Source organism: Athene cunicularia (assembly GCF_003259725.1).
Source record: "Athene cunicularia isolate RWA chromosome 5 unlocalized genomic scaffold, athCun1 chr5_part1, whole genome shotgun sequence".
NCBI lineage: Eukaryota > Metazoa > Chordata > Aves > Strigiformes > Strigidae > Athene > Athene cunicularia.
The window spans coordinates 39,563,811-39,586,617 of NW_020799101.1; the positions used below are offsets into that span (position 1 = coordinate 39,563,811).

At 38.3% G+C, this 22,807-nt stretch overlaps 1 protein-coding gene across 3 annotated transcripts; it reads right to left on the reverse strand.

Annotated features, from left to right (window-relative positions):
- Nucleotides 1-859: 859 nt before the first annotated feature.
- TMEM62 (transmembrane protein 62) lies at nucleotides 860-19,962 on the reverse strand. 3 transcript variants are annotated; one of them, XM_026849592.1, is made up of 13 exons: nucleotides 19,779-19,962; nucleotides 17,461-17,598; nucleotides 16,775-16,820; nucleotides 14,170-14,311; nucleotides 12,029-12,153; nucleotides 11,763-11,885; nucleotides 10,760-10,915; nucleotides 9,093-9,252; nucleotides 7,360-7,473; nucleotides 6,338-6,422; nucleotides 4,687-4,791; nucleotides 3,650-3,768; nucleotides 860-2,775 (listed from the first exon to the last, which is right to left on the reverse strand). In XM_026849592.1, the coding sequence occupies exons 2-13, from the start codon at nucleotides 17,498-17,500 to the stop codon at nucleotides 2,449-2,451; spliced, it is 1,542 nt and encodes a 513-aa protein (XP_026705393.1). In that variant the 5' UTR covers nucleotides 17,501-17,598; nucleotides 19,779-19,962; the 3' UTR covers nucleotides 860-2,448. The 3 variants fall into 3 exon arrangements, with proteins under 3 accessions (XP_026705393.1, XP_026705394.1, XP_026705390.1); XM_026849593.1 differs by lacking the exons at nucleotides 16,775-16,820; nucleotides 19,779-19,962 and having other exon boundaries at nucleotides 17,461-17,540; XM_026849589.1 differs by lacking the exons at nucleotides 14,170-14,311; nucleotides 16,775-16,820; nucleotides 17,461-17,598; nucleotides 19,779-19,962 and adding an exon at nucleotides 12,755-12,846.
- Nucleotides 19,963-22,807: the final 2,845 nt, after the last annotated feature.

The following is a 22,807-nucleotide window of genomic DNA, read 5'->3' on the forward strand; positions in this document are numbered from 1 at the left end:
CCCCCCCCCCCCCCATCCTTGCATTTTCCACTACACTGAATGCCAAGATCTCTTTATTGGGTTCACTGGCCTTCACTGATGACAGTTGTAGGAAATTATGCATAGCAATGCCATTCCCTTGGGAACTTCCCACTGCAAGTTTTGCTCAGCCCTCAGAGCACTGAGGATAACCCACATAAAAGAATCTTCTCTTTTTCCTAGTTTATGTCATGCATTTCACAGCATCTTAGCTGTAATTCACCCATGAACACAAGAATTCCTTCATAAGCAAACAGCAGCATGAAAAATGACGTGCTTTTTCTAAAAGACATAGTAAAAACAAAAAGAACAAAATTAATTTAAAAGACGTCAGAATTTTTTTTGTTTCTAAATAATCGTTTCGAAGAAAGAACAAAATTTGAAAGACATTGTCAGAATTGTTTTTGTTTCCAAATAATCGGTTCAAGTGTCCTTTTAAAGTAGTTTCAAATGGTAATTAAGTATTTTCAAGGGGCTCTCCCACGCAGATTAAAAATCACTAAAACCAAAACAACAAACCCTGCAGAGCGTTGTAATAGAAGCATTTATACTATGAAAGACTGATTTGTCACAGATCATACTAATGGCTGCCAGCAGTTTGTAAAGTACTTCAGCAGTCTGGTTCCATGATCTGCCACTTGCTTTTCTCACTTCATGTAGCTCCGATTTGTCCTCCTAATGAACAGCCTGGAAGGGATTCGCTTGACTTCAGGAGACCTCTGCATTCTCGTGCTTACCCCAAAACAACCACGCAGTACAGTTTAAAAAGAAAGAACCATACACCAGAAGTAATGAATGCCTATGACAACAAAAAATACCATGTCTTAATTTCAGAACAGGGTCTTGTCCCAGGGTAAAAAGTATTTTATTGCTACTTTGTATGCTCCCTGATCACATAAAAAAATTTAATTGTGAAATGTCAGGTTTATTAATAATTTTTGAGTAGTGCTTCTCACAAGTACATTTTGTGCCCTGCCTCCCGATTTTCTAACAGCTTTGCAAAACAAACTGTTACAGCAACAAATGACATCCTGTATTCTCTTCACAGTTATTTAACTTATGCAAATGAAAGCTGTTGCTCTCTTTTTTTCCTATTATATCATCAATCATTGGGGAACAGGAATGAAGGAATAGGAAAACTATCACCTCAGAAATAACAAAAAGCCTTAGTTGTAGTTAATATTTTCTTCCATTTAAATTTATTTTCCTTTTTCTACTATAGTCACTGCTTTTTTTTTCTAAGGTTCCATAAATAAGTTACCCCTCCTTTTTCTTGAGGAGCCATAAATAAGTTACTGCAAAATTACCTAAAGTATTTTAAACATTCCACTCACAGCAGTCTTGTGAAGCAGGCCAGTGTTCTCCTTGCTTTGCAGATAAAGGCACCTTAGCTCTCTTGGCTCTGTATCATTGTGTCCTTCATAAATATAACTGTTCTATCATTTTTAGACTTAGAAAAACTGAAAACAAGTGAGTTTTCCAAGGTCACTCTGGCGCATTTGACTGAGACCCAGAAATGCAGCCCTGAGCCCCTTGCTCACAGACATTCTAGGCATCAGAGCACACGCTTCCTTCAGGCTCTCCCATCCTGAGGATACTGTCTCCATTCTTTGCTTTAAAGCTGAACTTTGACTACAGCCAAGAATCCCAGTAACACAGATCATTCATTGTCCTTTCACTGGTCAAGTGTGGGAAAACTGGCAACCTCAGCAGTGGGAAATGTACCTACTTCCTCCCAGAGAGTGAGCATGTTAATTAGCCAGCGCTCTCAGGACAAGAGCAATAGGCCATGGCTCAGGTAAACAAACACATGCACCTAACAGCCTACACAGGGCTCCTAGGTAGCATTATGAACTGAAAAAGTGCTCAAGCATAGGACTTACTGTGAAGGCCACCACAGCACCTCTGCAATAACCATTACTTCATAAAGGCATCTGGTCTAGGCCTGTAGTTAGTCTTGTAAAAATATATGGAAATCTTGAAATAAAAAGCAGAGGTAAGCACAAATCCTGGAGCTCATTATCAAGATCTATGCTAATTTTTCCCAGCATTATAAAAATCAAGAAAGAATTAAAAATATTTTTCCATTCACAGTAGTAATGAGCAAACATTTCCATTTGTGATCCATATGGATGTATCTCTCTTCTGTATCACAAACCCCTCTATTATAGAGATTATTTTACAGTTTACTGTATTAATGTATAATTGTATTATATTGTATGTATTATACAGTATATTGTATATGTATAATACAATAAAAGTATATATTACATACTGTTATACATTTACTGTTTAATACAACTCTGCAGCAATGCAGCTTCAGGTCTTACCATCTAATGGTTGGGCTGTATGGAATTCCAGCATCACAAAACCATAGGTTGTGCCTTGGCTGTTTTTACGTCAAAGAACCTTGGATACTTACACTGTGCTTCAGGAGCTCTGACAGTTTTTCATTTCAACTATGTAAGTTCTGAGCTCAGATGATTTCATTGTCCAGGTTTTATAAATCAGAGCTGAGGTCAGCACCACCAGCCACACTCTCATTGGGGAGAGGAAGAAAGCCAAGGTCCCGTAGGTTCGCTGGAGGAAATAGCAGGAATAGAGCTGCCAGGCCAGGAGGAGTGCCATGGCCAGGTGAACGAGCACAGCCACGGGGTGCCGGACCTGACGGATGTGAGAGCGGAAGCTGTGGCCCTGGCATCGCAGCAGCAGGCACCAGCACAGGTAGGCCATTAATGGCAGGTTGAAAAACAACATCTGAAAAGCAGAGAAAAGTAAGACCATGAGCAAGCCAAGTGTAACATACGTGAGGGCACAGAAAGATAAGAGCACGTAAAACTGTTCCATTCTAAGGGCTCTGAGTGCAGTTCCCAGAGCAGACTCTGCAGCCGATAGAACTGTGGCTGCCTGTGCCACAGTCCCAGGCCAAGCATTCCTGCCCCCTCCCTTGCACTGGGAGGCACTGACATGCATCTGACCTCTCCTGGAGCTGGTTCAGGGAGCTAGACTTGGCAAAATACTAGCACGGTAAAAAAGGAAGATCCGTATGTCTGACCCAGCCAACTGCAGTGTCAGACAAGTGTTAGCACTGGCACAAGGGAGGGACAATGAAGGAGGCAGCACTAGCCTGGTCTGGCTTAAATGCCAAGGAACTATACCCTCTCTTTCAGACTAATGGCAGCTGGGAAAACCAGAGGGCAGGCAATCAGACTGCTGGGAAAACTGGACTGATGGACTTGGAGAGGGACAGCTACTGATCTGAAGGGTTACCCAGCGTGCAAGGGCTGCCCGGGCCATTCAGGTCCTGCTGCTTAGTCACTGCAACCTCTGCATGAGCCAAGGACAATAGAAAAACGTGGAGTGCTAAATCTGTAGACATGGCCTCTAATCCAGGCATCCAGGGAGTCCAAAGCAACATCAAAGAGAGGGAAAGAGAAGTTTGAGAAAATAATGCACAACCTCCTGCTTTTCTGCCTTTTAAAACTACAGAAAGGTTAGAAAGAGCTGTCGTAGTCAGGCAGGGCCACTAATCTCTATCCTTCTAAGACTCCTTTCTTTATAAAACTTTTAAAACCCCAAACAATTCCCAGAAGAAAGCAGTTTGTCAGCCTTAATTTTTGTAAGTACATACCTGTAAAATCCCGACCACAAATGTCAGACTGCCCTGTAAGAAGGAACCACCAACGAACACGCCAAAGGAGAAACAGGCCCCCAGCTGGCCGTCTATCAGTTCACCTACAAACCACGGTCCTGAAAGAAAGGAAACCAAACATTCAGCCCCGTCAGAAAACACAATAGAGACATGGCCCTTTTCACATGGCCCTTTGTACTCCTGAGCACAAAGCGGTTAGCTGGGGAAAATGACTTCTCTATTGCTAGTCTGTAGAAATAAACCTCATGTTTTCATCTTCACAAACAGCAATCTGATAAAATGTTCCTGATGTGGAAATACCACGGTACACCAATGACTTGTGGCACACGATGAATATTAATTGGTTAAGTTAATAAGTTAACTTAATAAATTAATAAGTTAAATTGGTTTAATCTCTGTGACAATTTTCAACACCAGGTATAACATTTTTCTTATGAGAGAAGTGAAAAGATAGTTCCTTTCAAATGCTGACCTTTTCCCAGAATTACAGTAAGCTATATGGAAGATGTAGTCATAAACAATGCCAGTTTGGCTCAGTTTAGAAGTCAAAATGGACAGACTGCACTGTGTTATGCACACTACACTGACTGCCGAGAACATAGCTATTTTAATAACATATTATCAGAGAAATAAGCTAAAATTCTTAGCATCAGAGCTGACATGTCTTAGTGACATGTCAGGTGAAGCATACCTTCCATATCCTCATTTTACACCAAGGTACAACCAGATCTTACTCAAAGAATAAATGAAAAACCAATTAAATTTAAAAACACTCACTATGCTTCCAGAGTAATTTAATAATTTAGGTGTTTAATTAACTCCAGGGCTTTTAAGTAAGGCTCCTAGAAACAAATGCTTTGTGTATTTGAACATTAACTTTTCAAGTTCCACATAGATTTTGTAACTTTAGTAAATTTCCCCATTCTCCAAGATGTTAGAAGTCTCATTTTTCATCAGGATCTGATATGTAATTTAAAAACACTAATTTATGTCCTCCAGTACTCTAGGTTACTTACCCAGAATGGTGTATAAATTCAGAACCAGAACCGAGTAATAGACGGTGTTTGTTTTACTGAAGACATGAAGGGAATATGAGGTCAGAGTCAGTAATCCTGGCTTTTCTAAACAGAGACAATATTTAAGAAAAATACAATGGATTCAGATTGCAACACACACACATATATATAAAAATTGGTCTTTCTGAAAGAAATCTGGACATTACTTTATTAATTAAGAGATATAAGATACTTAGTATGTCTACAGAACAAACTCAAGGGAATGCATTTCTACTATTACTGTGATAACTGAAAGTAAGGAACTGATAAATATAAAAATCTATGTTAAAAACAGCAGAAGAAGCTGCCATTCTAAATGAGTACACTTACTGTATGTAAATAAAACTGAATGACCATTCTATACCCAGAAAATGAAGTTAGCTAGAATGAAAAACATGGAGAAAGTTAATCTTAAATGAAAAGTAAGAAATTCAAAACAGTAACTGCAAACCCAAAGAGGCAGGTCAGTATGGACTAGGCTGATCAGATTTTCTTTGATTAACTCTACTTAGTGAGATCTAATAGCAACTCAGATAAAAGGAAGGCTAGGTGTTAAAACAGCAGCATTCTGACAGGTGTGTGATTTTAGAAAAAAAACCCCAATATTCACTTTCTAAGTGAAGCAGACAATTCATAGATGGAGATTGAGGGAGCCTTCCTATAAAAGTCAGCTTCTAGAGTTTCACCTATTACATGGCTGCCCTTCTCACGAAGCAGTAATTCCCAGAGGGCAAGCCTGACCTTTGGAAATCAACAGCTCTAACAAGACTGTTCACTAATTTGTAAAACATTTAATATGGTCTATGGGGACCTAGCTGATCCCAGAGTGCTAGCTCTTTTCATTTTGAGCTGCCGAGTTCCATAAAGACAACTGAAAATCTATTATTTTTCTATGTAAGCAGTTGCTGTAGTTACCTCAGGATGCTACGTTATTTTGAGTATAAAGGAAGGGACATAGAGTGACATGAATAGGAAGGGAGGTGGCTTCCAGAAAAATCTCATTAGTAAGGCGTGGTTCAAACAATTGTTTAAAGGACAAACACCACAAACTTAACAATATTAATTTTCATTTACCAGATTTATCACAAACCAAATCTCAAGTTATGTCAGAACTGGTCTTAATACTATTTTGAGAAAGACCCAAGCCTGTTCATGTTCTTTGTAAAGATTAACAAAAGTTACTTTTGCAGAAGGAAATCTGTTTCTCCACTCTGGTGACAGAGAATTCTGTGCCAGCTGCAGTCAAACAAGCACACACGGAGAACTAATACAAAATAAAACATCCCTTTCCCTATGCATTGGATTCTTCAGTGAGAAAATTAAATGAAACCTTTAGATTTCAATTAATTGAATTTTTGATTAAACAAAGATACCCAATCAAGTTTCTAGTTATAAATTTATTTTATTTGATATATTGGAAATTTTCTGGGTCCCCTTAAAAGCAAACCAGCAGCTTCTGAGAACCCAATCAAACTCCACAGCACTAGATGCAAAATGCATTTGGTAATTAACAGCACAATTACTTATATATTGTTAGCATACAGATAAATAGTAAAAAAAGTTTAGGGAAAATGAGATCCTCTAAAAGCCACAGATAAGCATTGGTTCATACCTTTGAGGGCTGGCTTTTGGAGGTATCTGAAAATCACGAGCAAGGCGATCTGTATCAGCACAATCAGTCCAAAGAGCACACGAGCCTGGAAAGACAGTTTTAACTCTAAGCCAGCCCTGGAGTAGCAGCTGCCTTTGGACCTGCCTTATGGACACTGGTAGGATGATACATGGACTTCTAGCTGAAACACATACTCAAAGCTTGATGGTGTCATTGAACTGAAAAGTAAAAAGAAACCTCAGAGTTTCTGAGTTACTGGGCTTGCATCTTACTGACTTGAATTCAGTTGGATGGCTGAAAGTGATAGACCTGAATCTTTCAAAAACAGGTTTGTAAAACACATCCATTGAAAAGGTGTAAATATGCTTCCTATGTAAAACATTTTCTGTGTGCTGTACTGAACAGAAATGCAGTTCAAGACATTGTGGAAAATACTGGTTACAGAGTAGCAAAACTAATATAATTTTGAGCCAAACATGATACTATCTAGAGTCACCTGGACTTTCCTATGTTGTTCTGTAAGTGCACCTACACTAAACTATTATAACATGCCTGCTTTGCGTGTACTGGAACGTACTGAAGTCAATGGGAATTCTGCCTTCCCCTTGTAGAGCTAGCTATAATGTCAGCAGCTGATGTGAGATTTTTTCCAGCATTCTTGCTGGTACACACACTGCAACAGATTACAGTGAAGTTTTCTTTGGTTAACGTTTCTTTTTTCGGCTATCTCCAGCAGCTTATTTTCATTTCTTGCTTGCAAAAGATGTGTGTATACCTGTACCCAAAAATGGACAATTGTGACTAAATCCAGGAAGCCAACTGTTTGCATGAACCATTGCTGCACATTCACATTTGAAGCGTGCAACTTGAGAAAGGAAACATTAAATATTTGTGAAATTCCAATTGAGTCATATCTGGAACAATCCAAGTGCATTCAGGTCTACCAGGAATTAGGAAAATGCCTCCTGTGGTCTCTGAGGAAACCAGCATGGAATGACAGCTGTTTTGCTGAAAGTACTTACTAGAACATAGTGGTCAGTGAGAAGAATAACAGATGGCCAAAATCCAAATCTAAGAGAGAGGTTTTCTTCCATTGCAAATATATGACCCTGTGTGCTAATTCTTCCTGAAGCATCCTAGATTGATACAAAATAAGAGAGCAATTAGATACCAGTAGTGCACAAAATACCTAGTTAAAATTGCTAATTATCATTGTGGCTTTTCTGGAAAGATCCAACTGACACATGCATGTCTGGCATACTGCTGTATTAAATACTTCTACCTACTGTCAATTTTGTGGTTTCAAGTAAATTCGGGATTGTAAGATTATAATCTGAAACTGCTACACACGAAGGAGATCCTGTCAGAGATTCAGCAATTTGTGGAAAACAGTGACTATTTATTGCCACCACCACCACTTGTTTTCTCAAAGCTCAACTCTAGATAACAGCCCATCTCAAAATATTTTGAAGCTCTGTTGTGCTTCTTTTCTGGTGTATTTGCTAGAAACTGATACTGATAAATAACAGTGCTACATTTATTCAACAGCTTGGTATTTCTGCATGTCTAACACTGACACCTTATCTTTTAGTACATAATAAATGGTTTATTTATGGTGAAGTTCAGTATGTTTATTGTGATTACAGCTGACACAATATTTGGACAATCCGAGGAACAATGTACAGCAATTGAGTATTTTTATTTTCTCCGGGTACCTAAATCAAGTTAACACTTCATCCTCCTCGCCTTCCCAAAACTACTAATTTACTAGATGTAATAGTGATTTATGACTGAAGGGGAAAGAAAACTAAATGGGATTTTAAAAAAAATATTTATCTGATAACAAGCATGTATTTGCAAGCAAACCATTGCGATGCAGGCCTGTATAGCCCTCTTCAAATGTTACGCAGTGTTGTGCATATGTTTTCATCATAATTAAAAAAAAAACCAAAACCAAACCACTAATAAATGCAGCTTTTCCAGTAAAGCATCACAGAAATCAGTAACAATCTAGGAGGTAGAACACTGGCAAGTACACAAAAGCCATTAGTAAAAAAAAAGGAGTATTGCTCTTGTCCTGTGAGAAATAATGCCTAGCTGGGTTCCACCAAGCAGGACAACGCAGACTTTCCCATTACTGTTGTGCAAATGTGCAGAATATTAGAACACTCTGATCGAGTTCTTCAAAGACCACTTGAAGGTACAGAAAAAAAAAAGTAGTACCAAGAACAGAAGCATTCACCAAAAGGTGTTTTTTGCATCCAGTAGTCTAATATCAGTTAGGTCTGATGTTCTGAGAAACAGAAACTGTATTCACTGTCAGCCTTGTAAAAAAATCATGAAAAGAACTTCAAACAGATAATCGAAAACAGCATTCCAGTCTTTCAGACCCAGTTCCTTTGCCTTCTGAAGGAACATGATGCTACTTCTTACTTTCCTTGATCAAGCCCAATTATTTTTTTTCCAAGACAACCTTAAAAGTTAATTGTTGCCTGTTACTCAAAATAATTTATTTTTGACCAATTACTTGCCTTATTATATGTCCCACGAAAAATAAGAATCCTTTCTTTTGTCCAGATGCTGTATGAATGTTTTAGCGCTCAGCAGTGTTTTTGCACTTAATAATCCTTTGGTTTTTTGTAATTAGACAAATATGAAAGGAAGTCTGTTATCATGTATTTTGTTCCTAGTTATATGATGCAGAAGGGTGATGGCACAGAGATGACAACACAAAGAGTGCCAACAGGTACCTTACCTGGACAGTCACATCTATGTGATGGAACCCTTCACTGTAGTTTTGGGGGCTCCACTTCAGCACATAGAGAGGGCCAGACACCTGATGCGCATTCCCCAAGTGAACTCCATCTATATGGACTTTGACGGAGATAATGACAGAAGGAGAGAAGGCCAGAATTCTAAGGAGTGAATAAACAGCAAAATAAACAGATTTGTTACAGGACTTGCAGATTTGTCATTACTTCCTGAAGAGAAGCCCCTAAAAATTATGCTACCTTTTACTTAAGAGTTCAAAAGAGTTAGAAATTAAAATGGTGAAATATCTGTAGGCTAATGGTAACATGGTAGCTCTTTCCTACAATTAAAAAGAGAAGTTCTGTATGGTATTGTGCAAAAGAATGTTAGAAAACTGGGCTGTGGAACAGATGAAAAAGTGGCAGAGATCCTCAGGTCCGGGCAGAAATAATCTTAGAACTCCTGCTGTCAAAACATTTGCTAACACAAGTGGGATGCATCCTCCTGCATACAGACACATAATCAAATACTTGTAGATGTCCCCATTAAAAACTGCCAGTCTCTCTTGCTAAAGTTCTTTGTTATTTGGTGTAGGGTTTTTTTTTTTCTTTTCTCCATTCTATTCTTTTTTGCTTTTTTTTCCTTTTTCTTCTTCCTTTTTTTTTTTTTTTTAAATTTTTGCTAGTCAGAATATAACCTCTCAGTCTTTGTAACTGAATTTGTAACTGAATTTATGAGAAATGGAGTGGAACACAAGACTGGTATTACAGATCTGAGATACCAACAAATCTACTGTCACTAGGCAGTGCATATATTCAGAGAAACAGTGATACTAATATAGACTCCATATATTGCACATACAATTTCTTTCATTTCTGGTAATACAAAAGGCATTCCAGAGCATGTTTCAGTCAAATGAAGGAGTTTCATACAGTTTTGGTGAATGATTCTACCAGTTCATATACTTAATCATACGAATGTTCAGATAAGGTTCTAAATAGGAAACTGGAAAGTAGGTAGACTTAGTAGAACACTGCTTCCTAACTGAAAAGTATTGATGAATTTCTTTTGATTGTAATTCTGTGTATGCAGTATACCCATATATTTCATACATATTGGTCTAACAGCAAATACAAGATGTTAGGGTATAGAAAATTGCAATACAAATGAAAAAAATAAATAGAAAAGGTAGAAATGGAAAGATGGATTTAAAAATGACATGAAATTTGGCAGAGGCTTAAGATGTTTTAATATATAAAGTATATAAAACTGAAAACACAAGAGGCTAGGAAGTCAGAAGCGAATAAACACTTAGAAAAATACGTAGACAAAATCCTGAAAAAAGCAGAGGCAATGTGAACACGTGAGATTAATTACACAGATTACATGTTAATCTAACTCTATCACCTTTTGTTACATAAGAAAGTTCTGCATAAATAAAACAAACATGAATTACTACTATATAAACTCCTTCTATCACAAATATGATACAAAGTGAGCTCTCAGGAACAAACTTCCAGAGGAAAGTGAATTCTGAGAACAGTGGACACGTGCATTTAAAAAAAAAGTTTTGTGTACATACATATAAATATAGATGTACATTACAACCAAGAAAGACCCCAACTATTAAAAAATACTTAAATATTGTGAAATTAAGAGATCACAGAGTACCTGATATGAGTGGAATAAAGAATTTTGACTAGTGGTTCATGAGCAGAACTGCTGTAAAGGAAGGATTTGGGATTGGTGATGAGAACTACAGGCCATTCTTCAAAGTTAAGATCTGCAAAGCTAAGGAGGTCATGATCAAATGCAAGGATCCGGTATCTATAATAAAAGGAAAAACATTCTGTTAATACAAGCTACTGCATGCACAGCTGATTCCCATGCTTCCCAAGTTCCTGAACAGAACTTGTTTGATTTATTTTCCCTTTATTCTCTTCTGTAGTTGATCCTGTATTAGTCAACTCTGCTGCATTAACTGTAAGCTGGTTACCTCACATCACGTTCATTTTATTATAAATCTGAAGCACTACACAACATTCCAAATGCCAATATCTATTGAATTTTGCATATGAATCAGACAGATGAACATGATGTTAAATAATTCAAATATAATCTCCATTACTGCAGTGTCTGGGTAGGTACTCTAGTTATGGACACAGATCCCAGTGTGCTCTTTTCTTGTATGCACACAAGTATCTTTCTTAGGATTACTGCTGAATAAAAGCTAATATACTACTATAAATTCCATGTAGAATTGGACACTTTTTGATATGCTGTTAAGGTAACATTTCTCAGGTAGACTATTTTTGTCTCTAAAATTCCAACAGCTGGTGCAGAGCATGGGTATTTTGAAGTAGTGATGTGAAATTTGATAACAATTTATTTGTCTACTTTCAATACTAAACACATACTAAACAGACATCTAGATGTCCTCTTTCAATTTCTAAATATCAAGAATGAATCAAAAAATTACTTAATTTATTAGCACACTGTTGGGATAGGGAAAAAAAATCCCAAACTTACAGAGACATTTTTCAAAAGCAGTAATAGTAATAACCAGTCAGGCAGATCTAATACTTCTTTCAAATTCTCCAAACAGCATAAAAGGGAATCACAGTATAACCGGGTAGGGTCCATATAATAATTTGCTCACATAGGGTTTACTTACCTCCTATTATTCATCCAGTCTCCCAATTCAAGTTCCAGAGTGCCACCACGGTGTTGACTGTGCAAGGCTGGCATCAGCCCACCCAATGTATGCAAATGTCCACATAAATAAGCTGTGGCAGAACTAATAAAGAACATAAGAATTGTGATTATTTGGATGGGAAGGAAACACCATTGCACAAAACCTGAAAAGCGACAGACAAGTATATGAAAAGAGGCAAGAAATATACTTAATGAAAACACACAGGAGAAAAGGAAAGATCTTACCTCATTAATGTTCGTATTCCTGGGGCTGGGGAGATGATTGTTGAGGTGGGAAAATGGCCAAACCAGACAGTATGATTGCTGTGCAGACTCTCTGTTGCCATCAAAGATAGCTCGTTCATTTGATTCTGAAACCGGCAGGTGTTTGAAAGACAAAGAACCAAACAAACCCGTTTAACATTCAGGCTATTTGGAAGGAATAGCAAAAGGAAAGCAGAAAGAAACTAGTGAAGAATGCAATTAATCTTTTTTTTTTTTTACGGAGAATACTCTCACTTGCTTCAGGGACATTTGCATGAATAAACTATACTACTAGATGTATCCCTAAAATCTTATGTTGGAAAAAGAAACTGAAAACAAGATACTCAACACCTTCCTCACAACTGAACACAAGAAAAGCGCAATACAAAGAAGCATTTTTGTAAACTGTATTTCTATCCTTTCTACTGCTTATTTATACAGTCAAAGATGACATGCTTGCGTTGATTTTACAAACATCTTTACCTTTACAATTATCCCTACTATCTCTTGAGTTGCTAGATGGCAGTGACAGACCACAGAAAACATGCACCATATGCTTCAGTCATTTAACTGGATGAACTGTGATGCTGAATCTTGAAAATATTACTCAGTCATTACTTCAAAGTTAAGCAAAAGTAACCCTTTACACAGCAGGTAAAATTTATCTCCTTTATTTCTTTGACTTCCAATATTAAATCAACCACTTACTGTCCAGAGAGACTCCCAATACCAATAAGATCTCAAAGTCTAACAGAGGAGGCAGGAAAACTAAAACCAGAAAAGAATACAAATCCACTAGTTCACCATTTTGCACATCATCTTTCAGACTAACCCAGAGAACCACCAACATATTCTTTTCCCTCCTATCTGAAAAGAAACCCTGAAGGGCATGAATAAAGGAAAGAGAAATAAAGGTATATCAAAAAAGAATGGATTCGGCATATCATCCTGGATTTATGTACCTGGCTTATTAAGTGAAATTATATTTCTTTTGCCTTTGTGAATTTGGGTTTGAGAATATTTTTACCTAAGCTATGCGAACAAATCATTGATATAAATCAAATATATTTTTCAAATTCCTGCAGACGTTTATTTTTTTAAAGTTACGGGTATCTACCTTTACTTTAAAAAAATCTGCAAATGATGCTCTCTGGACTCCTGCTGCTGGGTAATTAGCAAGCAAAGTTTGACTTACTGCAGCCAAGGATAGCAGCTCTAGACTCGACTGCGTTTCTTAGCTCCTTGAGAGTGTGTCTGCAAACCTACTGCACCCATTGCGGATTACAGTAAACAATGAGCACAGTACTTGGCACTCCTACATCACCTTTCACCTAAGTAGTGCCGAGCGCTTTATAAACAATTAAATGTCAAGCCTCCTTTAAACAAGATTAGAGGGAGAACATTTTACTTTTCATTAAGGCCATTATCACAGGCAAAATATGACATCTGTTTACTAGAACACAGTAACTCTCTGCCAACACCTCAGAAGAGTATTTCATGAACTATAGCATATCAACAAACTACAGAGAAAAATCAAAGGGAAGCAAAATGTTATCTAAGATGATATGTGATTTAAACACTGGGATTAATGTTATTCTTTAGAAAGAATACCATGTAATTTTTATGGTCTCAGAAGATCAGACCTCTCACTTTTCTAAATGACATGTCTCTTTATAGCATTACCTTTCACATTATTCCAATGATAAGTGCAACTCCCTCATCTATAACATTAATGAAAAATTCCATCTAACAAAGCAAAAGGTGAAATTAGAAAGTTTAGGTTTTGTTTTAGGTTTTTTTATAAAATTGATGGCATATAAGGAAATTATCACTCAAGTCTAGCTAAATGCTAAGGATATTAATATTGACAGTGTCCTTAAAATGTCTAATTTGACTTTTTTTACTGGATTATTTCTTAATAGAGAAAACACAAACACTCTATATGTTAAGTGATACATTCATTTTTTCTAAATAAATGTTGCACATGCATAGTAACTTAAAAACATAAAGACTCTTTCAGATTAACACAAATCTTTCAGACAATTCTTCTTTATCAAAACAAATTCCCCAAACAAACCACTACAGAAGCAAAACAGCCAGAAAAATGGAATGCCAGATGTTACCATGTTTAAAATCCCGAAGAAATTATAGGGTCTCTTAGGGCCTGGGCTGAGTGTGGCATCCACGCAGATGAATGAATAGTTCCCAAAAGAAGTGGTGTGGATGTAATGGAAAGATCCATCTTTACGCCAGGCAGAGTATTTCCTGCCAAAATAAAATGGAAATCCTGCTGTTAGGAAATCTTAAAACGATGACAAAAATGACCTGCATAGAATAAATGCAAGATTTCTTGCATTAGATCTAGCTCCATCTTGTTACTGCAGTAAAGTCTCTTCCTAAAAATCAATGGCATTGAAAAGTCTGTTCTTCAAAGAAGATGCATTACATGGGTCATGTGTTAAGACAAGCAGCAGGTTAGCACATTTTTAATTTTTTAAAACATTTCTAAAAAATGCTAGCATAAATATGCTTTTCCTGAGCAACATAGTACTTTTTTATGGATAAAGGATAGGCCAGCATCATAAATTATGCAAAACAAATAGGCAAAATGACAGGACAGCAGAAACTTACATCACTTTTAATTAAAGGAGATCTGCAAAGGAAAAAAAAAATACTGTCTTCTGTTCATTGTTGGTATCTGAAAGAATTTTTCCTTGCTTACCTAGAAACACCAGGGACAGCAAGACTTGCCTCCACTATTTTGTTAGAGATCTCTTAAGGTACTCTGATGAGGAATGATCAGCTGTTGGCTAAAGGAATATGATTTTGAACCAAAGAAATATTGAACCATTTCAGTTATTTTTCAGAAGATCCAAAACAGAGACACTACACTACACCAAATCTTATAAATAGCAAAGAAGGCAGCATTTCCTCTTGCTTATTACTCTTTTTCCTTTCTTGACATAGGAAATCTTACCAGTTCTCCTATTGTCTGTGGAATGTCATTAGAATTCTTCACTCAAAGAGTAAAAAAATAGAGAGTAAAAAGGGTTGCTGCTCTTTTGAACATTACTTAATGTTAATTAAGCACTTTAATATTAATCTTAAAATACTCTAAGAGAGAACTGTAAACAGGGCAGGTCTTAAAAGACATGTCAACTAATTCCACCTTCTTTTTCCCTGGGGTTTTATGCTAATACTGGCTATGATAAATACATGTAATAAATATAGACGTTGAATATAGACGTTGTGTTCTCTCCTTCCACATACTCTCTTCCTAGAGTATGGCACGTTTACTGAAAATTTTCTTCATTTTTATATTTTATTAATGCATCAGATTAATAAAATTGCCTTTGTAAAGAAAGTTCTGTCTTTAGTGACGCTTAATAGCTTTTGAGGACTCTTGGTGCCTTTCTTCAGTCTTAGATAGAGCATATGGTAAATCTCATTAAAGTGTTTTTGTTTTGCTATGATGACAGACTATAATGAAGCAAAAACCATTACATGAACACATTTTTTAGCATGAGACTGTTAATTAACAGGCAAAGACTTTTTCACCTGACATAGAATTTCACTCAGAAATTCTTAGGTTGGCTAAATTTCTTCGAAATTTCACCCTGATCTTTTCTATGCCCTTCTGCTATCAGTGCATCTTCAATGTGGACTAGAGGCAGGTGACCCATACATCTTCCCAATCAGTAAGCTTGTCCAGGCCAAATAACAATTCAGGGATGATCCAGCAAATTCATTGGTGCTACATCTTCCCATGTGCCTCATTAGGATTTCTGATAGCCGCCTTAAACTAGAGTGGAACATTGATACTAGATTCTCATGTAGCCACAACTGTGGCAAAAGATACAGGGATGTACACTGCACTAGCACACCCAAAAGCCTTGTTAGCACCATACATTCATCCCTTCTTGGTAAATCCACATGTAAATTCCATGTTCTCCTGAACATGCAGCTGCTGTAGCATCCTATCCCACAGAATATATGGATATATACCGATCTGCCTCTGCTGGGCCACAGAGAACTGAAGCAAACTGAACTATCAGATGTTTAATCTGTGTTCTTATTGCAAAGTGGATGGTTTAAGAGCCTGAATTAAAGGAGAATTTACATTTCCAAGTCTTCCTCCAGTTCCAAAGTGTCAAAGCTGAAAGCATCACCAAAATTATAAAACAGGATTTTGTGTTCAGATGTGAAGAGCAGAAGAAACTGAGAATTTAAACACAAGTTACAACTGAGGCTACCTTTACAATGTACAAGCAAAAAAGCCAGCTGAAGAGGGAAAAGTTTCCTCACTTATCCTCACATTTAAATCTCAAGTGTGTTCCTCAAGAACATCTGTCCACCCATCATCATCATCTGCCTTCTCTACTTTCAATTTTCTAAAAATACTCAGATGTGAAGAAATGGATCAGATAAAATTTAGACCCATATGACACGAAAAGCCCTTTTGGGAATGAGAAACGAACGTAAAAGAAGGTGAAGGTTTCTTTTGCTTGCAGAGGGATAAGACATAAGAATTCTGCACAAAGAATCCTCTATCTTCTCAATCTATTCTACTCTACTAACTGGCACTGGAAAAGACAGAGGGAATAGCAAATATGATTCTGGACTATAAGAAAGTTGGTGAAAAAGCATTTATGTGATAATGGAAACCAGAATATTGTTTAGTGAGTTTGACCTTGAATTTAACAGCATCTGTGTGGCAAATAAATGTACCTGTAATAATTCTGAATGCTGTCCAGGTGCGGAATGTTGAATGAATCTGTAAGAGAGAGAAAAAGGAAATAAAGAAACTTTCAGAACAAACTGATCATTGACCTCTGTATTTTATTACAGTCAGGCTGTATATGCCAAAGCATGCACTTTTTTTTCCCCCCTCAGAACTAGGCTTTCTAATTTTGCCCTTCATATAGCCTACAAGGCTGTTACTTGTGTTTGGATGCTTGGAATGTAGCAACAACTATGGTGTGTACAAACTTCGATGAGCTCTTTCTTTCCAAAAGAAACTAAATTTGCTTTAACTGCCGAACATGTGATACTTTTTAACTAAAACCTGTAGGGGTAGGTCTATGAAAAGTGTATTGAAACCATTTCTTCAGCAAGGTAAGGCTAGTTTTCCCTTCCGTTAAAAGATGGGGTATATAAACCAATGATCTGGAAACTAACACCTGAAGCTATGTTGTACCACGCGCCAGACAAAAGCATAAATAAAGACTCTTACTTCCCTGGTACTGCAACACCAGTAAATAAACAGTGTGCCCTCAGTAGAGCAGATGGCAAGGCTTTCTACTGACTCATAGCCACCACTAACATGCTAGTAAGGACTACCACCTCTATGTTCTAACTTGCCTAAATCTGCTTGTAATCACAGGAAAGAAAGAGATGTTTAATTTCTGTCTTACCATGATTCCCTTTGATGTCGATCCACTTGGTTTTTTCCATGACCCTTGATCTCTTCAGGATTGACTGGTAAGTTTTCCATTCTACTTCTACCTGCCCAGATCCCAGTTTATCTCTTGTTTTAGCATCTGTCAGGTCACCTGAAAGCATACAAAGCTGAGATATAGCTAGACGCCTACACAGCTTACACAAATACTGTAACTAGGCAAGCATGCAATCCAAGACTCCTTGTGCAAGTGGCTGTAGGCCTCTTGTGTGCAATCTGGACATTCCTGTCACCTGGCCCAAGAGGTTACTATAAGGGTAAATGCCTTCTAATGTAGATGCGGCAGCCTGTTCAAACATCTATCAACTACGTCACTCAGCACTCTTACTAATGCCATGCCAAAATAAATAAAATTGTTACACATTCATTATACCTAAAGATTCTAGGCATAGAAGCTTTGTTTAACTTTAAACCTTCTATATGCTCTCAATCTCCAATTAGAGTTCGAATCATTGCCATTTCTGTTCATATAGCAATGCCTCCCTGCGTTGCCAATTAAAAGATGAATACTAACTATCTCTGAATTCTTAACTTAAAAGCAAGCAGCAGATAAGTAAGTCTCCACACAAACAAAAGTCCAGGTCTAGCATTAAGACTCTGAAGTCTTGCATATAGTAATGGGTTTAAAATCTCTTTGATTTGCTTGCCAAAACATAATCCATTTCAATAGCAATAGCAAGCTTTCAAATGAAATGGCAAGGCTTATTTCACCTGTCTTGGTATGGTATGTTCAAACTGAAACCAGCAATGAAATCTTGCATTAGTTCACAGGTGAATTTCACACAAATGAGCAGGGATTGTTCTGAGAGAGGAACTGGCTCTCCATGACTAATCAGAGACATTGCTCACTTCTGTAATTCCAAATACGAAGAATGATGTAGAATCACTACCAGGACAAGAAGGGAGGTAGCTGCTAGCAAGAACTAAGGTGTAGCAACCAATATTGGGAAAACAATAGCCATATTGCATAATTATGTCTTTGTTACATATAATACACACTAGACTCAAGACATTGAATAAAAACTAATTTTCTTGAGTTGTGAAGTTATTCTCTCCTGGCTTCTAACAGTCTGTCTTCAGCTGCAACTCCATTTCCATTGCTAAAGATACCTTAAGGCTTTAAAGTTCTCTCCTGAGATTGTAGAATCTCACTAAGGGCAAATCATGCCTGACAAATCTGGTGGCCTTCTATGGCAGGACTACAGCACTGGTGGATAAGGGAAGAGGAACTGACATCATCTACCAGGACTTGTGCAAAGCATGTGACACTGTCCAACATGACATCCTTGTCTCTAAATTGGAGAGACATGGGTTTGATGGATGGACCACTCAGTGGATAAGGAATGAGCTGGATGGTCGCACTCAAAGAATTGTGGTCAACAGCTCAATGTCTGAGTGGAGAGCCGTGATGAATGGTGTTCCTCAGGGGTTGTTGTTGGGACTGGTGCTGTTTAACATCTTTGTAGGTGACATGGGCAGTGGGATCGAGTACATCCTCAGCAAGTTTGCTGATGACACTGAGCTGTGTGGTACGGTCAACACGCTGGAGGGAAGGGATGGGCCATCCAGAGGGACCTGAACAGGCTGGAGAGGTGGGCCTGTGCATGAAGTTCAACAAGGCCAAGTGCAAGGTCCTGCACATGGGTCGGGGCAATCCCAATCAAAAATACAGGCTGGGCAAAGAGTGGATTGAGAGCAGCCCTGGGGAGGAGGACTTGGAGGTATTAGCAGATGGAAAACCGACTATGAGCCAGCAATGTGCACTCTCAGCCCAGAAAGCCAACGATGTCCTGGGCTGCATCAAGAGCAGTGTGGCCAGCAGGTCAAGGGAGGGGATTCTTCCCCTTTACTCTGCTCTTATGAGACACCCACTGCCGTGCTGTGTCCAGCTCTGGGGCCCCCAAGATAGGAAGGACATGGGCCTGCTCGAGCAGAGCCAGACAAGGGCTATGAACATGATCAGGGGGCTGGAGCACCTCCCTTATGAGGACAAGTTGAGAGAGTTGGGGTTGTTCAGCCCAGAGAAGAGAAGGCTCCAGGGAGGCCTTAATGTGGCACTTCCACTCCCTGGAAGTGTTCAAGGCCAGGCTGGACGGGGCTTTGAGCAACCTGGTCTAGTGGAAGGTGTCCCTGCCCATGGCAAGGGGACTGGGACTAGATGATCTTTTAAGGTCCCTTCCAACCCAAACCATTCTATGAATCTATGAATTTTGCTCATTTGCTCTTCCTTTGACAGCACATTCAACAGCAAACACATTCTTTCGAATTGCTTACCTGTTGCTAGAACAAGTGCTGGCTGAATTATATCAACTGTTTCAGAACAGAACTTTTCAAAGTCAGAAGCTCGTTTGGGATCCCGAAATCTACTGATATGAATATCTGACACCTGAAAAAGAGAAAAAAGAAACACTGTCCCAAGCAGAGGGTTATTGCTGCCCAGATTTTTCTGCAAAGCCAAATACACAAGAACGCAACGTAAGAGCAATCACAGTGATTCATATCAGTACAAGGGATACAGGGAAAAACAAAAGTGGATGATGAGGGGAGAACAAAAGAAGAGCAAGCATATGATATTGCATCTCTAAACCCTAAAATCACATTTACACCAAGAAAATTTCCTTAAATCTAAGGGCATACAATAATATGGGGAAATACTTATCTATCTACAGTAAGTTTTGACGGCTCTAAGTGACCTGTTGGCTTATAAATTCTGTGAGCTTCTGGTGCAACACAGTGATCTTTCTGCAAGAAAGAATGATAAGTAGTTCTGCAAAGCAAAAATAGGTTAGAGTTACCTAGGATTTGAAGCATACTGATAACTAACTTCATACCTGGTGTGACATTTTCAGTAGCTGGGTGGAAGGATTTCTGACATTCTATCCATGCATTTTAATAGAGCTAATGAGCGTGTTTAGATCCCATTCCATGTGCCTTCATGAAGGCAAAGCCTGAGCGAGAAATGATGACACCACTTGTACATAACTGTAAAAGAAGCTGTTCATCTCTGAATCAAACAGTCAAAGCCCTCACATCAGAAGAGCTGTATGGGACAGGATGGGGAGAATAAGAAAAGTAAGTTTGGTGGGGTTTTTTTCTTGTTTGTTTGTTTTGGGGGTTTTTTGGTTGGTTTTTTTTTTTTTTAATATTGTGGCTTTTTGGGTCTGTCCAAAGTAAATCTTGGGTGAATGGTTCCAATTTCACTTTCCATTCTACTTCAGTTAATCAATTAATAAATTATCTTCCTCAGTTTAGACCAATGGTATTTGATGTTCAGAAAATAGTGAGCACATGCTCATGGCCATCTGACACTATTACTAACTGAGAAAGAAAACCATTAGCTTTTACATTAAATTTAATAAACCTCGCTCATGTAAAGCTTATGTGAACTAAAGAGCACAGTAAAACTACCTCAATACATCAAACCTAATTTAATTATTGACAAGGATACAACATCTTATTTTGCTTCTCCTCAGTTTGTGGATTTGCAATTCATCTATCTCAGCAATCAAGCAGAAAATAAACACTACTATTGTTGCTGTCTCCAGATTCTTGAGCAAAAAGTCTTACAAAAAACCTTACTCCTGTTCTACCCATAACTATGAAGGATGTAAATTTCCAACCTTTCAGCAGACAGTGGTTGGGAAGCCTGATTTTCTACAAAGATCTTCCCACTTTTTCCCCCTACTGTGATACAAGATTTACAAATAGCTTTTCTTATAAGTTCTAAGAGTTACAGTATCCAGGGACTTCTGAGAGCTGGGACTAAGTTTCTGTCATCACTAAAAGCTGTGAAACATGAAGATCTTGGAAGTGGAGCTTCTCACATTTTTAAAAAAGTTAATTTCAAAGGATATCCCAGTAAAAGGGAATTCAGTGGGCAAGGAGAAAAGCTTGCAATGCTCTTAATTTCAAAATATGTAGGTAAAAGCCCACTTGCTGAGTTTTTTCCCTCTTTCCCCTCTCTCTGACTGATGTGGAAACTCGGCCTCTCTCATTGCATCATAGGCAGTAACTTTCGTCAAAATGGGTTGGAAGAAGCTTAGCGGTAAGGAGAAATCACCATCCGCATTCCTTATCTAGAGAAGACGTGGCTCAGGAAAGGCAGCCATTAACAAGGGAGAATTATAAGACCTACAGCAACAGCAGAATGCATCCAGCTGACAACTGTAAGCTTGTCAAATACTGAACTAGAGTGACTGTGATATTAGGCGCTGGGTAAGAAAGGAAGTTCTGCTATAAGAAAGGAGAAAAGAGCCATTAATATAGGTTTATATCACAAAGATTGCACTTTAGCTCAATTTAAGAAGACACAGTCCTATGGATGGGAGGAAAAACAAGGCAGGAACTGCTGAGGGCAGAACCTTGAGCTCTATCCAGTGACCTCAGCTAGACCTGTGGAGTCATCAGGGAGCCTGAAGCTTGTTTCCCACAAAGTCATCAGGAACAACACTGGATTTAGTGCCTGGTTAATTTCCAAGTTAGGTCATGATAAAGCAGCCGTTAAAGGGCACATGTGAAAGAGAACAGAACCACTTGAAAGTAAAGCCAAGTCTCAAATTAGCAATGCCGTGGCCTATGCTTGGGAGAGCTCCACTTGAAGAAAGAAAACACAGAGAGAACATGGCCAGAGAAGTATGGAGCTGCACATGCTGCTTGTCAGCATAGCTCTACACCTGCTATATGCTGCTGTAGTTGACTGTCTTCAAGATACCAACTCAAGATAGGGACTTTATCTACAGTAATTCAAGTGTATCTCTCACCTTAAAATCTCTGCTGCGGTAAAGATAATAAGCTTTAAATAACTTAAGGAAAAATTACTAGAAACACTGACTCTGAAAATACACAGCAGTTGGAGAGAACAAAAGGACTAATAATACACTGGCGTATGCACTAAGAGCACTGCCAGCAGCTACTACATCTAGGCAAAGTGTCCTTGAGTTCAAGACTAAAAGCAAAACAGTAAAAGCAGCCTATTTGTTAGAAGGAACTGCACTGCAACCCGTGACATCTCAGACACCGATTACCTGCAAATATGTAAAGAGCTTGCGGTTAGTTATACACAAGTGCTTCAGGAATGCTCTGGCGGGGGAAGGGTCACAAAAGAGGCCACAGAAGCACCCAGACATGACAGATGACTTCTTCCAAGAATATGCCAGGTTGATTAGGATTTTGTGTTCAACCCGGAAACTAAGCTGCGTACATTCAACCTAACACAGATCGCTCTTCCACTGGCCCAGGACCTTCCTTCTGTTGCTAAAGGTCTGCGTAACCACTTTCTCAGCCGCACGGCTTTTCTGAGGTTT